Source organism: Squalius cephalus (genome assembly GCF_949319135.1).
Source record: "Squalius cephalus genome assembly, chromosome: 2".
Classification (NCBI taxonomy): domain Eukaryota; kingdom Metazoa; phylum Chordata; class Actinopteri; order Cypriniformes; family Leuciscidae; genus Squalius; species Squalius cephalus.
The window spans coordinates 13,547,089-13,563,817 of NC_137123.1; the positions used below are offsets into that span (position 1 = coordinate 13,547,089).

At 36.4% G+C, this 16,729-nt stretch overlaps 1 protein-coding gene across 1 annotated transcript in view; it reads left to right on the forward strand.

Annotated features, from left to right (window-relative positions):
• The window catches only part of c3a.6 (complement C3a, tandem duplicate 6), a 28,970-nt gene extending 13,342 nt beyond the window's left edge, over positions 1 to 15,628 (forward strand). The window contains exons 22-41 of the mRNA XM_079860476.1: positions 994 to 1,054; positions 1,131 to 1,217; positions 1,296 to 1,499; positions 2,758 to 2,833; positions 2,915 to 3,074; positions 3,386 to 3,475; positions 3,547 to 3,703; positions 4,587 to 4,750; positions 9,713 to 9,868; positions 9,991 to 10,050; positions 10,124 to 10,214; positions 10,301 to 10,349; positions 10,487 to 10,577; positions 11,053 to 11,142; positions 11,521 to 11,626; positions 12,471 to 12,560; positions 12,662 to 12,742; positions 12,831 to 12,914; positions 14,769 to 14,904; positions 15,064 to 15,628. Coding sequence (XP_079716602.1) covers positions 994 to 1,054; positions 1,131 to 1,217; positions 1,296 to 1,499; positions 2,758 to 2,833; positions 2,915 to 3,074; positions 3,386 to 3,475; positions 3,547 to 3,703; positions 4,587 to 4,750; positions 9,713 to 9,868; positions 9,991 to 10,050; positions 10,124 to 10,214; positions 10,301 to 10,349; positions 10,487 to 10,577; positions 11,053 to 11,142; positions 11,521 to 11,626; positions 12,471 to 12,560; positions 12,662 to 12,742; positions 12,831 to 12,914; positions 14,769 to 14,904; positions 15,064 to 15,205 — 2,175 coding nt within the window. The 3' untranslated portion in view covers positions 15,206 to 15,628. The remainder of the gene's footprint in view (positions 1 to 993; positions 1,055 to 1,130; positions 1,218 to 1,295; positions 1,500 to 2,757; positions 2,834 to 2,914; positions 3,075 to 3,385; positions 3,476 to 3,546; positions 3,704 to 4,586; positions 4,751 to 9,712; positions 9,869 to 9,990; positions 10,051 to 10,123; positions 10,215 to 10,300; positions 10,350 to 10,486; positions 10,578 to 11,052; positions 11,143 to 11,520; positions 11,627 to 12,470; positions 12,561 to 12,661; positions 12,743 to 12,830; positions 12,915 to 14,768; positions 14,905 to 15,063) is intronic.
• The last annotated feature ends 1,101 nt before the right edge of the window (positions 15,629 to 16,729 follow it).

Here is a 16,729-nt window from a genome sequence, read left to right on the forward strand (position 1 = left end):
CTTGGTTACAGTATGTGATTATTAAGGAAACATTATTGTGCAAATATTATGGAAACGTTACTTTTGAATCTTCTCTAAACATTCAGAAACAAGTAGTCATGTTAAAACCCTCTGATGCTCTTTGGTTATTTTTGACCGAAAAATCTTACGTTTTCGTTTCGTTTTTTTTTTTTTTTTACTTTATCGGAGTGATACGGAACTTGGGAAAGGTTTTGGCACTTGCTATGTGAACACAAAAAAAAACATGGACATGATTCAAAAAGGTTAAATGGTCCTGAAAAAGGTAGTCACACTTGTGCTCCCCGCAGTCAAATATGACCACATTGGAAATGAATGGGAAACGAATTTCATCTAGTGAAAACTTTTGGTACTGCGGCCAAATAAAATCTTACTGAAAGCTTTTTTTTTTTTTTTTTTGAGATATCAAGATAATACTATTTTTGTGCATTTTTCATAACAACAAACATAAAATTCTGTAACTTTTTTAAGTTAACTTTTTAAAACTTTTTTTTTTCACTTCAGCAATAATCTGCCAAGTGTCGTCTTTGAAAAGAGATCAGTTTAAGTTTTTCAAGTCTATGCTCAAAAAGTTAATGAATGGATTAAAAATACAGCTAGTACCATTAAATCCCATAAAAATACAAAATATTAAATAAAAAACATTATCAAACTAAAATAGTACATTCATTTCATTTGAATAAAAAAAAATCTGTCCTTTTTGACCGACATGCGAATATCCAACATCAAAATAAAACGTTTCAGAAAAAAATGTTCCATGAATGATGTAAATGTCTTTGTACTAACATTTTGAAAACATTATTAAAGACCAGATACGATATGATAATTGCTTTAATTTATGAAGTATTTAAGACATATGTATTGTTTGCTTTTCAATACACTTGGAAACCATTCATTTACTGACATTATAGAAGCTTGATTTCATTATGTGATTCAATCACCCTAAACAGATCAAACCCAATCTCTTTGTTTCAGTCTGAGGGTGTGCTCACTATGATACAGGAGAAAAATGTCGAGCTTAATCCTGCTAAAATGGGTGAGTTATTGGAGTCTTTCCTCCAAAATATCCAAAAATCCCCCTTTTCTAATTTCAATCTGAACCTGTGTGACAGGTGGAGTACAACAAGTGTCTGTCAGGAGTCTCAAACCAGACACTCAGGTCCCCAACACACCCGCTAACACGTACATCACAGTCAAGAGTAAGTAGGAATCTGAGCGCTTATTTATTCTGCTTGTCCATCCGCTCATCCAGTCCTGACCGCTGTGTGTTACTCAAGGTCAGGAGTTCAGTAAGATGATCGAGCAGGCCATCAGTGGAGACTTCATGGGGCGGTTTATTGTCCAGCCCCGTGGTAATGGAGAGGAGACGATGATCTACATGACTCTACCTGTCATTGCCACTCATTATCTGGACAGCACCAAGCAGTGGGAGACTGTTGGCATGAACCGGCGTAATGAAGCCATTAACCATATCAACACAGGTCAGCTGACCACTCTCACTTTTAATCTGATGCATTTCTGAGAGAAACATGATATTTAATGAGTATACATGAAGGGCGAGGCATAGCTTTATCCCATGGAAGCCTATTTACACATAAAAACAATGCTTTAGTAAATCTCAATTATGACAAAAAAAGTCAAAATTATGAGATGGTCAGAATTATGTTAAAATTATGACTTAAAAAGTTGAAATTGAGATAAAACAAATTTTACAAAATTGTAAATTTATTTTGTCAAAATTATGACTGAAATAACTTCGACTTTGTCTCAAGTGACAGTATGTCATCATTTTGACTTCATCTGAAATATGACTTAATGTTAGAATTTTGACCTTTTGTCATAATTTCAAATTTTTAATGTCATAAATTTCATCTCATAATTAAGACTTAGTATGTCATTTAGTACTTTTTATGCCATAATGACTCATAATTTCGACTTTTTAATGTTAGAATTTCGACTTTTGCTGTCAGAATTTTTACTTTTTAGTCATTATGACTGGCATAATTTCAACCTTCGAATTTTAAGTATAACAGTGTCATTTTAACCGTCATAATTTCAACTTTTTATGTCAAAGGCGACTTTATAATGTCAGTTTCGCCTTTTTATGGTCATAATTTTTACTTTTTATATCAAATGATGACTGTCATAATTTCGACTCTCAAATGACTTTTGACAATTTCGAATTTTATTCATAATTATTACTTTGCCATAATTTTGACTTTTCATCTCAAGTAGTACTTAGTGTGTCATCATTTTGACTTTTCATCTCATAATTATGACTAATATGTCATAGTAGGCTACTTGGTATTTTTATGCCATTTCGACTTTTGCGGTCATAATTTTGACTTTCGAATCTCAAATATGTCATGATTTCAACTTTTTAATGTCAGAATTTTGACTTTTATGACTTAGTATATCATCATTTCGACCAGTAAGCATGATTTTTTTCTTATGTGGTGGAAATGGGCTTCCATATTGTCCACTAGGAACTGATTGCATCATTGAAAGTGGGCGTTGCACACTAGAATGGAGTCAGGTGATTGGAGGAGAGACAGAGTTTCTGATTTATGTAGAATATAAAAAAAGGAGTGGGTTGTTGTGTACACACACTGCAGACACACAATAATGTTTAAAAAAAAAAACATATAGGTCCCCTTTAATAGATCCCTCAGAATATTCTCTATTATACAAACAAAAGCTATGAATTAGTAAGTTATTTACTGTATCATTCTTGCCAAGGTTATCAGCGAGAGCTAACTTTCTGTAAACCAGACGGGTCCTTTGCTGCCTCGATGAGCACGACTAGCAGCACATGGTGAGACGAGCTTTCCTGCCATATTTATCTGATCAATTAGTTACATGTCGTTTCTTACCTCTTCTTTTCTGGTCATTACAGGCTGACGGCATATGTGGCGAAAGTGCTTGCGATGGCCAGCGATCTGATCAGCATAGAGGAAAATGTGATCTGCAGCGCCCTCAAGTGGCTGGCCACAGACAAACAGCTGCCAGACGGCACGTTTAAAGAAGACGCCGCCGTTATACATGAAGAGATGCTTGTAAGTTTCATTTGGTGTACATACATGATGTTTCAGAAAATGTTACTTCCTCTGTAATGTTTGAATGTCCAGTGTAGAATATTATTAGTATTAAAATGAAATAATCTAGTGAGAATGTGAATAGTGTGTTCGTTGTCTTAAAGTCAAGAGGGTCGGACATGTCATTAATTTGAATATATAATAGTTTTAAATAATTTGGAGAAAAAGCTCTAAAGGAAGACATCAATATGCTGTAGTAGGCGAACTAGTGTTCAAGTTTTTTCCTAACAATTGTTTGGGCTCTCGTTTATTTGAGTGTATGTTAATTCCAGGGTGACGTACAGGGGAAAGACAGCGACGCCTCTCTAACGGCATTCGTTCTGATTGCCATGCAAGAGGGCAGTAAGATCTGCGCTGAATCTGTAAGTGTGATTCCTTGAAACAAACAGCGCTACGTCGCATCAGTCTCACTGAGTCTCTCTCTCCATACTAGAGTCTTCAGAGCAGTGTAAACAAAGCCGTTAATTACCTGACGCTGAGAGTTCACAGTCTGACCAGCACTTATGCTGTCGCTATGACTTCTTACGCTTTGGCCCATGCTGGAAAACTCAATAAAGACATCCTGATGAGTCATTCCAGCCAGAACGAAGGTCAGTAACAACACAGTCAAATCATCAGAGCAACTACAGCCACTATAAGCATGACATGTAGGAAATGCAAAAATAAATAAATAAACCTGTAAACACCAATGACATAATAAATTAACCCACAACCCTACATAGGACAAGCGGTATGGAGAATGGATGGATGGATGGACAATAAACTAAAAATACTAATACAATTCTGAGTAAAGAACTTTTATTTTCAGTTACTCCCTCAATCCTTTAGACTATCAGTGTGTTGCAGAAAGGACCAATCAGCTGTTTGATTGACATGTAAAACAACCAGCCACTGTTCACTTCCTGGATTTTCTGATTAAGTGTCAGTTGTGTTTTTATAACTGCATGGAACAGTTTGTGTTTTGAGTTATAAATGAAGAAAAACGAATACTACAGTAGAAATGTACACGTTACAGTGAGATAAACGATTGATTATTATAAATAAAATATTGATTATTAAAGTCGATTCCCTATATTGTGATGTACATCCGAGTGAAACGGCTTCTCAAACAAGAGCAAATGTGGGCGGGGCTTGTTTTTGTCCGTGGGGAATTGATTGGATGGTTGTGGTTTGCTATTGGTGGATCTCATGTGATTGACATGTTATTGACATGTGTGTATTACTCATCATCAGAGAAGAGAAGAGATGCTGCAAGAGGGAGGGGAAGTTATTTTGATTCTAGATTATGAGGAAACATGAATTTAAAAAAAGTTTGCGAAAAAAAAGAATTCTTAATTTTGATTTCATGGTGACTTGCTAACCTAATTAAACAAATTACTAACTGATTTGAAAATAACAAATTGTGACATTTTTAAAACTTTTATAACAACCCTGTGTCCATGTCAACCTTTTCCATTTGTGTCTTGTAAACAGTTGGTACATTTTGGCAAGTTCCTGGACCGCATGAGCACTCTCTGGAGGCCACAGGTTATGCGCTTCTCGCACTGGTGAAAGTGAAGGACTTCGAGCGCGCCAGAGCGATCGTACGCTGGCTGAGAGCACAGAGAGCTCACTATGGAGCCAGTGGAACCACACAGGTACAGAGCAGGGGCCGTATTCACAAAGCATTTTATCTTACCACTAGGAGTGCTCCTAAATCGCACTAAAAGATTTTAGCTAGGAGTTTTCTCTTAAAAGTTATTCACAACGCCTTTCAGACCTACTCTTAGTAAAGAAAAATGACAACTCCTAAACTAAGAGTGAGTCTTCGTTGCTATGGATGACGTCATTACTCATGCACGAGCTTGACTGAAGTGACCACCTTGATTGGCTGATGATTGTAACGCGGGAATGATTCCAAACCCCTCCCCTACGATGATGAGTGACAGGTGACAGGTCTGAGAATGCGTGCGCTACACAAGTAGTGCGAAGGACGGAAGATGATGAATAACTGAATAAATAGCCTAAATGAATAAAGAGTAAGGCACAACAAATAGCCTAGTAGCCTAATGAAACATATGGATTGATGCAATATCTTTGCAACATTATTGAATTAATCTGTCACTATATGCCTCTGCCTACGTTTGCAAAGAGAAGAACATTTTAATTTGATTCACAATGAAACGTTACAATTAGTTTACATGCAATGAGTAGCCTAGTTTTGGTTGTTGTTGGTGGCGTTATTGCATCCCTAGTTATGCCTACAATGCAAAATTGTTCCCTCACGATTGGAAGCTCCTGTAGCTGCCGCATATACGCATTTCAAAACATCGCAACGTGAAATGCCACAAAAAGCGGTTTGTGAAGGTCTTACACTCTTAAAAGAGATGTGTTAAAAAACAACACACAGCATGTGTTGATGGTATTTTGACACATGTTGTGTTGTGTATATTTTTTACACACAATGTGTGTTAAAGTGTAACTCTGGATAGAATAGCACTGGGTGGAGGAGAGTTTGTGTTTATGAAAAAAATTATAGGTATTTTTATATGGTATCCCATAAAATGCTCTAAAATATATAAAACAATACATTCAAATAAATAAATTCAATCTTAATTCATGAAAACTTAAAGATTAATGGGTGTTTTTTGCAGCCAATCACATCATGCCTCTTTTTCAATGTCTTTTTCAAATGCTGCTTTCACTTGTTATTAATAACCAGATTAACTTTATTTCTGTCAGACTCTACAGAAGCTCTTATTGAGAATTAACAGGTTTTGGTGTTGATGATTCATTGAATGTTTCATTTAAAGTCACCAGAATCGTGATTAGTGTCAGCTTTATTTGGGCTCTTGACCCTTGACTCTTTAACATTAGTTTTCTCTGATTGCTGTAAAAGTGTGTTTATTTGAACACATTTGAAACAGCAGAAATAATCATGAGAAAAACATGCTCAGATAATAATATTATCACTATGAACATGTAAAAATGTTAAGCTAAGCAAGAGTTAAATATTTGAAAGATTAGTGTACTTTTAAAAGGATTATCATATTACAATTAGCTTCAAATTATTTTTAAATACCGTTCGTACAGGACTTTACAGACTATGGTAACAAACAGACATCAAGCATCCGCGTATGAATCTCAACAATGGTGAAAAACGAAAAGCTTCATGCCGCAATTCATGCTGGGTGCCACCATACACATCTCATCCATGACTCCCAGCATGCATTGCGGCATGAAGCTTTTCGTTTGTCACCATTGTTGAGATTCATACGCGGATTCTTGAGGTCTGTATTTGTCTAGCTTCTGCTGCAGATTACAATTTTTGGAAAACATGTTTTAATATGATGGATAGCATGATGTAGTATCACAAGATTGCTATAAATAACAGCACATAAATAAATTAAATGCGCACCATCCATATACTCATAAACTTGATCAGATCAGCACTTGTTCATTATGACATCATCAAGAAACATCTGATCATATTATCTCTTGCCAAATGTATTTTATTAAAATACATTAAAAGTAGCCAGAAAAAAACTAAAAGAAGAGTAAAGGGTCAAGAGCTCAAATAAAGGAGCCATTAATCACGATTCTGGTGACTTCAAATAAAACATTCAGTGACGCATCAACATCTAAACTCAGTTAATTCTCAATAAGAGCTTGTCTATGTAGATTCATGATGTCTAAAACATCCAAATGTTCAAACAAACTCTTTATTAAACGTCACTGGACTCCATAAACACAAGTTAACAATACGTTTCAGTGTTCATCCAAACACTCAGTTGTAAAAACACAGGAAGTAACTCTGGCAAATACACACCGACTACAGTCACATGTGACACATATCTGACACAAGTTGTGTAACTATAACACATTAGTGTGTAAAAGGTTTTAACACACTTCTGTGTTAAGAACAATAACACACTGATTGAGTTAAAAGTAACACAAAATGTGTTGTCCTTAACTAGACACACAGGTGTGTTAAGATATAACACAGGTTGTGTTGTTTTAACACATCCATTTTAAGAGTGTTTTAATTGGTCACATATATGACATCTATGACACAAATTGTGTGATTTATGACACATTAGTGTGTTAAATATTTTAACACACTCACTGTGTTAAGAACAATAACACACTGGTTGAGTTAAAAGTAACACAAAATGTGTTGTCCTTAACTAGACACACAGGTGTGTTAAGATATAACACAGGTTGTGTTGTTTTTAACACACCCGTTTTAAGAGTGTAGTGAGTTAGGAGTCCTCTCGACTTCTTTTAAGCTGTCCCAGGCTTAGGTGCTACTTTTAGGGCTAAAATGCTTCGTGAATTACTCTTAGTCAAAAAAATTAGGAGTCCTAAAGTTACGAGTGACACGCCCATTATTTTTAGGAGTTGCTCCTAAATTCGCCAGTTAGGAGCTACTTTTAGCCTTAAAATTCTTTGTGAATACAGCCCCTGATCATTACTGCTTAAAAATAAACCTGCTGACAAGGTTTGAAGGTGCTGTATGTAAGAATGACACATATTCTTCATACATTCGACCTAGTGGTCAAAATCGGCATTGCAGTCAAAATTCTAAATATCGGAGACTGTTGTTTCTCCCGCCCCCTCCTGCTCAGACTCGACGCTCACACGGGTTGCCAGTTTTAGACACGCAACAGGAGCGAGCGCAATTGACGACGAAAACCGAGGAGACTTACAGACTGTAATTAATGAGTTGATTTATCCATGTTTTAATATGCTTTCGTTCATAGAGATTTTTAGATGGATACAGAGGCTTTTTAGGCTGTGTGGAATCTGCAATATCTGACCAATTTGTTAGCTGGTTTCCAAGGCTGTGATACGCTGTGTTTCCTGCTAACTGGCATCCCGGGGTGTTGAAATACCATTGGGTGAACTGGCAGTGGGCGGAGTCACACAGACCAAAACAAAACCCGACTGACATGGAACGTGTAAAATAATAAGTAAAATAACTGGCTGTAGAAGTGTTTTTCAGAGAAACGAGTATGTGAACTTAGCATGTTTCCTAAATATCTGCAAACATATTATGGCATTTTGATGCTTTAATAGAGTAAAAAAAGTTACATACAGCACCTTTAACCCTTGGACGTGTACGATCACACCGGTGTGATTCGAACATTTGTTACAAAATGGTGGCTGTATTTAAGCACACGACGATGGAGATAACTTCAGGAGACTTTTAATAGAACAATCAACAGGAGAATCCACGAGGAGAAACACCACACATCAACAATAACTTAAATGTAATGCAAGCCAACGACCAGGGATAAACAGAGGGCTTAAATACACAGATAACAGATGAGGAAACGAGACACAGCTGGGGCAAATGAACTCATAGACAGTAACCATAGAAACAAACAGGGAGAGAATAGAGAACTGACTAACACAACACAGGTGAACCAAATGAACTAATGAAGACGGTGAAACTGGGAACAAGGAATGGCGGGAAACTGAACACAATGAACATGAAAAGAAGTCCAAAAACAAACAGACATGTAACAGCATTATACAGACTAAATAAACTGACGAGGTGTTTTATACATATCAGATACATAATGTGTGGGTATTAGGTCACTATAAAATGTCCAACTTCGCCGGCCACTTTCATGTATTTCGGGAGAAGTGGATGGTGGAAGCTAATATGATCATTATAAAGGTTTATAATAATAATAATAATAATAATAAGGTGATACGTTCTAAAATAATGGCCCCCTTAAACTCCCGCTAGAATATTTTAAACTTATGTGTGAAAGGTTTAATAAACAGTCCACCATTTTAATGACCAGTTCATTGATGGTCTTAAACATGGGTTTTCAAACTTTTCGATGTCATGAACCCCTAAATATGATGTTGCCTTTGCGACGAACCCCTTTCCTAATGTTAAAAATGTATAAGATATCATCTGAAAAATGCATATATAAAGTAACTGTCATTAATCTCAAAATTACATGCCAGTCTTCAGAAAGCAGAATTAACTTTATTGTATATTATTTTATTATATAATTTATTTTATTGGTAACACTTCACAATAAGGTTTAATTTGTTAACAATAAACAGATATATTAGTTAAAATAAACTAACAATTAAAACACTTACAAAGCATTTATATAGTGAATGGTCACTTCAATATTTACATTACATTATTACAATGTAAAGTATCTGTTATTGTTTTTTAATATTAAGTATTATACAGTCATCATTTGATATAAAAAGTAAAAATTATGACCATAAAAAGGCAAAACTGACATTATAAAGTCGCCTTTGACATAAAAAGTTGAAATTATGACGGTCAAAATAATGACACTGTTATACTTAAAATATTAATTATTTAATTAAGATTAATAAATTATGTAACAAATGTATTGCTCAATGCTAGTTAATGCACTCAATAATTGGAACTTATTGTAAAGTGTTACCATTACATGTTCTAAAATATAATAATAATAATAATAATAATAATATAATTTTATTATTTATTTTCATGTTTTAAATGTTTTCTTGGACCCAATTTAAAACCCCTGGACTAAAACACTGGAGCATTTGCTTCATGAATAAGGGAATGCTGTATATTTTTCTGCCTCGTCTCTTAGGCGAACATCATCGTTTTCCAGGCCGTGGCTGAATATCGTACAGAAGCGAAGAAGCAGGACGTGAATCTGAACATTGAACTCTCTGTGGAGGGAAGAACAACACATAACAGATGGACTTTCACTCGTTCCAACACGCATGTGACGCGATCAGACAAGGTGAACGAACATATATGAGTGAACAGACATGCACAGTTCGCTTTTCCCCTTCAATTCTCATGCATGTCTCTGATTTCAAATCATGCAACATAATTGAACTATGTAAAATGTTCTCACAACAGGTCAAACTGACACAGAAATTCAACGTCACTGCTCATGGGAACGGGATGGCCACTCTCTCGGTGAGCATTCGTGATCGCTCACGACTTCAGTTACATGTTATTTACAAAGATTTACAGCTTGATCTGTCCTCAGGTGTTTTCTCTGTATTATGCCCTTCCTGAAGAGAGAGAGAATGACTGTAATGCGTTTGATCTCAGTGTGAAGATGGTGAAACAGCTTGACGGTAGGATTCATCAGTTCATCTGTATTCATGTCTTTTATTAGTGACGTTTAACAGTGTTATATCTTCTCAATCTGCATTGCACGCAGTGTCACATCCAGGAGCCATTGAAAGTTACCTGCTCACCATTGAAACCTAGTGAGTAAAAGTTAATGTAGAGTAAAAGCAGATCCGTCCATCCGTATGTCAGCTGTTAGATTTGCATCTTCAGCTGAATGTGAGCATGAACTGATGGAAAGTTAGATCACGTGTGTTGTTTTAATCCATCTGTGCAGTTTCAAGAACCCAGCGAGAGATGCTGCCATGTCTGTTTTGGATGTTGGCCTGTTAACAGGATTTAAAGTAGATGACACTGATCTTTCAAAGGTAAAAAGGATTCAGAAATTGAGTAATACTACATGTCACTTTGTAAAGAAACACTACACGCCTATAGACTGAACACATAACACGCACACACATGACGTCACCGTTTTTGTAGTTTACACAGAGACGTTACGGTATCGTTTTCGAAAATGTGTGTTTTCAGGCCCCCAAAATGCCATTGTCATATAAATGAATGGCCAAAACACTTAAAAAGTTTTCCGTGAAAGCGTTGTCATGTAAATGGGAACATTTGTAATGTAAATGGCCCCCTTAATGGAAACATTAGCAAAAAGTTCTAAGCACTTATTTTTGTTAGCTGGGTGCTACCTGAAACTCACTGAGCCACAATCAAATTTCATTCATCCACACCTTTATATTATATATAATTCTTGGTTTTGACTGGTAATATTATGGATGTGTGGTTCTATAAAGGATCATTTTTCTCAGTGTTTGAACTTTTCTGATTTAATTCCATCAGTTATCTAAAGGGAAAGAGAAGTACATTGAGAGATTTGAGATGAACATGGAGCTTTCAGAGCGTGGATCGCTAATCATCTTCTTGAATAAGGTACTGAAAACTAAACCTTTTAACACCAACGAGAGACTCTGAACACCAAACATGTGAACATTAGTAAAATTGCTGTGTAAATTAATGTGTAGCCAGAATGAAATGATGATATTATGTGAACGAACATAACACTGTGACATAAACACAATTTGGCTGAATTAAATTTGATCGATGCAAAATTATATGCATTGAATTTATACACATTACATTTGTTAATATTTTCTTTATAACATTCACTTGTGTGGTGGTACAGTATGACCTCTCTTTAAAATGATGGCTGACAGAGTTATTACCCATGTATGGAAATACTTGGATTGTATAAATGCAAAAGTGATTTGTGAATGTAAAGTCATAATAATTGCCAGTGTGTCTCATTAGGTTTCTCATAAAGAGAGGGAAAGGATTGCTTTCAGAATGCACAAGATCAATGAAGTGGGAATGTTGCAGCCCGCCGGTGTCACTGTGTACGAGTACAACGCTCCAGGTGCATGATGTCACATGGACGCTCACACACGATACACGGTTTACAGTGAAAACAGTGGTAGAAAGTGGAAAAGGCATACTGTATACATATTGTATACACATCATTAAACAGAAGTTGCATTAGTCTTCTTCACTATTGTGACGTATATCCAAGTGAAACAGGATAATATGTGGGGCGGGACTTAATTTTGTCCATAGGCAATTGATTGAGTGGTTGTGGTTTGCTATTGGTTGATCTCATGTGAGTGACAGGTTGCCCCGCCCTCGTCCCAGTAAACATATTATCAGAGAAGAGATGACGTTGCAGGAAAAGTTATTCTGATTAAAGATTGAGGTACATGTACTCTATATCAGTGTCAGTGTTTCTGAACTTCCTGAAACGCCTCCATTGTAATCTTGAGTTTTATTCCGGGAACGAACACGTCACAATATTCCTCATTTAAATAATTAATACGCAGAATAAAGGGGCGGGGCCTGGTTGAGTGAGTTAGTAGTGTGTTGAAACTGGCAGTTATGGTAAGGGGCGGGACATTTCCCAAACACTCTTGAAGCGCTGGACAAATCACAACACACTGATCCAGCCGACCAATCAGAGCACAGTGTGCTTTTCAGAAGGAGGGGCTTCATAGAGACAGGAAGTAAACTGAGTGTTACTGACAGACTGGGAAGAGAGGAGCTGCAACAATGGAGAATATAGGGAAAATAATGTGTTTTTTGAACATTCAAGCATTAAAACCTATTCTAGTAGAGCCTAAAAACAATTTTTATTGCAAAAGGCATAATGCTATATCCCATAAAAAAAACAAGAATTGCCAGTTTCATGGTGACTTGAATTTAACACGCAGATGATCGTTGTGTGAAGTTCTTCCATCCTCATAAGAGAGACGGTGCGCTGAACAGACTCTGCCATGAAGACCTGTGCGAGTGCGCCGAAGGTACGTGTGTCTGTGAACTGAATACACACTGTTTGAGTTCATTTGTGAGGCTGGTGTGTGTCTGTGTGCATGTTTGTAGATAAACCTGTCTGTATTTACAGAGAACTGCAGTCTCCAAAGGAAGCATCACATTAAAGAGTCTCAGCGTGCTGATAAGGCCTGTGCGCCTGGAGTTGACTACGGTAAACACACACAGCTTTCTGCTTTTGTAAATGTGTTTGTCTGTGTGAAGAGCTGGGATTTATATGCTGTTACTCACTTCTCTTATAGTTTATAAAACCAGGGTGGTGGGAAAGCAGCTTTCACTGCAAGCAGACATCTACAACATGACCATTGAACAAGTGCTGAAGGAAGGTATGATGTCTTATGAAGTGCACTGTAATCTGCAGAAAACAAGTCGCAGTGTCAAATAATCAACCTTTGTGGGGGATTGGAAATACAATTTAATTTCTGAAAGTATGAATGAAGGAATATGCATGAATTTGTAAATGCATCAACTTTTTGAATATTTCTCATATTTTGATCAGTAATTGTATTGATTCAGCCACTGTTGCCAATAACCTTTTATATTTATAATAACTGAACAGAATGCAAAATGGTTTGGCATGTAAAAACATAAAGAACCTTTGGTAACATTACAATGATGTTCATTAGTTAACATCAGTTAATGTATTTACTAACATGAACTGACAATGAGCAATACATTTGTTACAGTATTTATTAATATTTGTTAATTTTAGTTAATAAAAATCCAGCTGTTCATTGTTTGTTCATGTTAGTTCAAGGTGCATTAACTAATGTTAACATTTAGGGCCCTATTTTAACGATCTGAAACGTAAATCAAACGCGAAACGCAAGTAACTTTGTGAGCGGATCTCGCAAATCTAAAATGGGTTGGTCTGAAGTATCTTCATTATTCATAGGTGTGGTTTGGGCGTAACGTGAAATAAACCAATCAGAGCGACATCTCACATTCCCTTTAAGAGCAGGCACGCTTGTTCCATGGTGGATTGCTATTATAACGGCGGATTTGCCAGGCGCACACCAGGAGCGGTTCACAGCCGAGGAGACCGACGTTCTCATCAGGGCCGTAAAACACAGAGGAGTGACGTTTGGGATGGAGAAACACACCCAAATTAGCTTCGGTTAAACAGGCATATACTAATTTGGGTAAATGTGTAAGCTAAATTTATGCCTATTTTTTCACATCTTCATGGACACAACAATGATTTCCCTCGTGGGTTAATATTTTTCCTTGTAATTATGTATGGTTTGCAAAAATGTGAACTGCTGCGTCTGTGTAAAGCAAAGTGTGTGTGTGTTGTGCACACGCTACATTGATTATGGCCAAGCATTCGCCCTTAAAATAGCATCTGAATAACACGCCACTGACTTTAGAATAGGTTTCTCCTGGTTAGTGGTGGAATTGTTTTCTAAAACTGCAAAATAGCACCAGGGAATGTTTGCGCCGGAACACGCCGCCTCTTTTTGCTGAACCGCCCCTGGAGCGCAAGTTCATTCCCTAATTTACCGACGTGCGTCTGTGCAGGGAAAAGTCCGCTGTGTGCGGGTGCAAAATAGGAATGATACATGCATCGGTGTACAAAGTCAATTGCACTGGGTGCAAACCAGTAGCAGTGCTTCGCCTGTGCTTCCCCCTAATATAGTCAATATCTGCCTAGGAAATCGCCTAGTGTTAATCTGCATTGCTATTTGTACTCGTTGTGAATACGCAGGCCACAAGAAGTAATTACGTGGGTTTTTTTTTTTTTGATCACTTTTACTCAGGCCATGCTAGCTGGCAACAAAGGATTCCATTCATTGTGCTAAGCTAAGCTAGCGCCGACCCTGTCAAACTAAAACAATGCATGCACTGAGACAAAAATGCATTTACCCACCTATCTAAATGTATGAAAGAATGTGAATAAAATGTTTCAAAAAACGGTGCCTTTAATGTTTTTTTGATGGCACAACTCATCAATCACAATTTTAAGGTAAGTGATATGATGATGATAATTGTTGAAAATGCTTGTTGATAATGAATTAGCATAGATTCTCTTATGAAAAATTTATTGAATGTAAAGCTTTTAATGAATGCAATGCAGGAAGCAAACAGTCACATGACAAATTTGTTAAATTCCATAAGGCTGTTGTTTTCTTTTACTATAAAATAAATCTACAACACATTTAAGAGTGTATGGTTTCCAGGGACTGATCCAGCTGTGGAAGGGCAGACAAGGTCTTTCTTGGCTCATCCTTTCTGTAGAGGGTTTCTTGAACTTGAAGAAGGCAAAACCTACCTGATCATGGGCCACACCACATCACTTCCTAGGATTGGTGGAAGGTAGGAGCTTTATGAACATTACGAGGACAATCTCTCTCTCTCACTTGTTTGGTCTGAACTCGAGTTCAGTTTCAAACGCTCCACACTGCGTCATCTATGAGACTAGAGTTGATACACAGAGTATGGATCGATCTTGATGTGTTTGTGTTTGTTTTTTAGATTGAGGTACAACCTGGGTGAGCAGACCTGGATTGAATACTGGCCGACACAAGAGGAGGCCCAAACTGAAAAATACAAAGACAAGTACGTCGGCATCGCTGCACTCGCTGACCAGCTCTTCAACCTCGGATGCACAACATAAAGATCCTCATCACGTGTGAAATCTATGAACTTTGCTTTATTTTATGTCTTCTCCAGATTTACTAAAAGAAAGGATCAATGTACTGACGTCAACCTTTCTATAATAGGGAAAACTGGGACAAGGTGTCACACATTTTACATTGAGTTAATTTAACACATTTTACTTTTGTGACAACATGCCCCAATTGCAGGGTATGTGCATTGAATTCACATGAATTATTGTATTGACAAATGTCTTAGTGTTGTAATCTGCAACCACTGCTATAGTAAAAACGCAGTAGTGTAACGATACTAGACTGTAATCTAGTCATAATTACAGCTTTCCTCATGTGACAACTCGCCACAGTCTATTTGGATCATTTGTACTTTCTGAAGTTAATTGAGCTTTGAACAATTTAGCCAAATAAAATAAATTTGTTCTCCATTCTCATCTCTTTGGCTGCAAAACCAGACATTATGTATTGACCAACACACACACAACAGCAAAATACACTGGCTGTGAAAGACAGACCACGATGATGATAAATGTCTAAACCGCATCAACTTCTGAACTTTCAGACCTTTGAAAAGTAAAATTATGGCACCGTTACATGAGATCAAACAACTCCATTCAGTATTAGTCATAATTTAAATCAGGTTGATGAAGGTGAAAGAAACACGAGTCCTTCAGAGCTATAATATAGATAAAAAAATATATAAGAATATAAAATCGAGCTGCAGTGTTACAAACACTAACAGCAACTTGACCTGTTGAGAAATTGTGGTTTTATTTCATGTTCACTATGAGTTTGCATGTGCAGGCTGATAACGACAGATGACCCAGGTGTTCGATGTTTAACCCTATAAGTTTCCAGTGCACACAGTGGTCCTTTGGGGTCAGTATGGTCTTACAAAAAAATATACATTTTAATAATACAAATTATATATATATTTTTTAATTTACTTCTATACATCTATACATTTATGCTGTGTTTTGGGGGATGTGACGTACTTTTTTTAACCTATTTACTGCAAAATTCCTCAACTACACCATTAGAAAAAAATGTTTTGTTGTTGTTTGAAGTCTTTTGAAGTGTCTTGTTATTGCAATAATGCCACATAAGTTTGCAGTAATGCCAAATAAATTTGCAATAATGGCACATAAGTTGCCACTAAAAGAAAAGACTTGATTGCTATTACATATTATTTTTTTAACAATCGAAATGTATAAAATTATTAACTTTAGAATAAGAAACACATTTTTCTGTAAATAAAAGTAAATAAAATCATCAACAACAACAACAACAACAACAAAAAAGCAATAAGTGGATAGGAACAAAAGTGAAGAGTAAATGAAATGACAAATGAAAAATAAAAAAAATCACTATTCCCAACCCCAATGTGGGGTCGTATCGACCCCAAAGACCAGTGTGATTTTTTTATTTTTTTATTTAACACTTTAGAACAACCAAATCAAGCCCAGTTTTTTTTGTGTGTGTGTGTGTGTGTGTGTGCGTGTATAAATAGATAATGCAGAAAAAGTCAC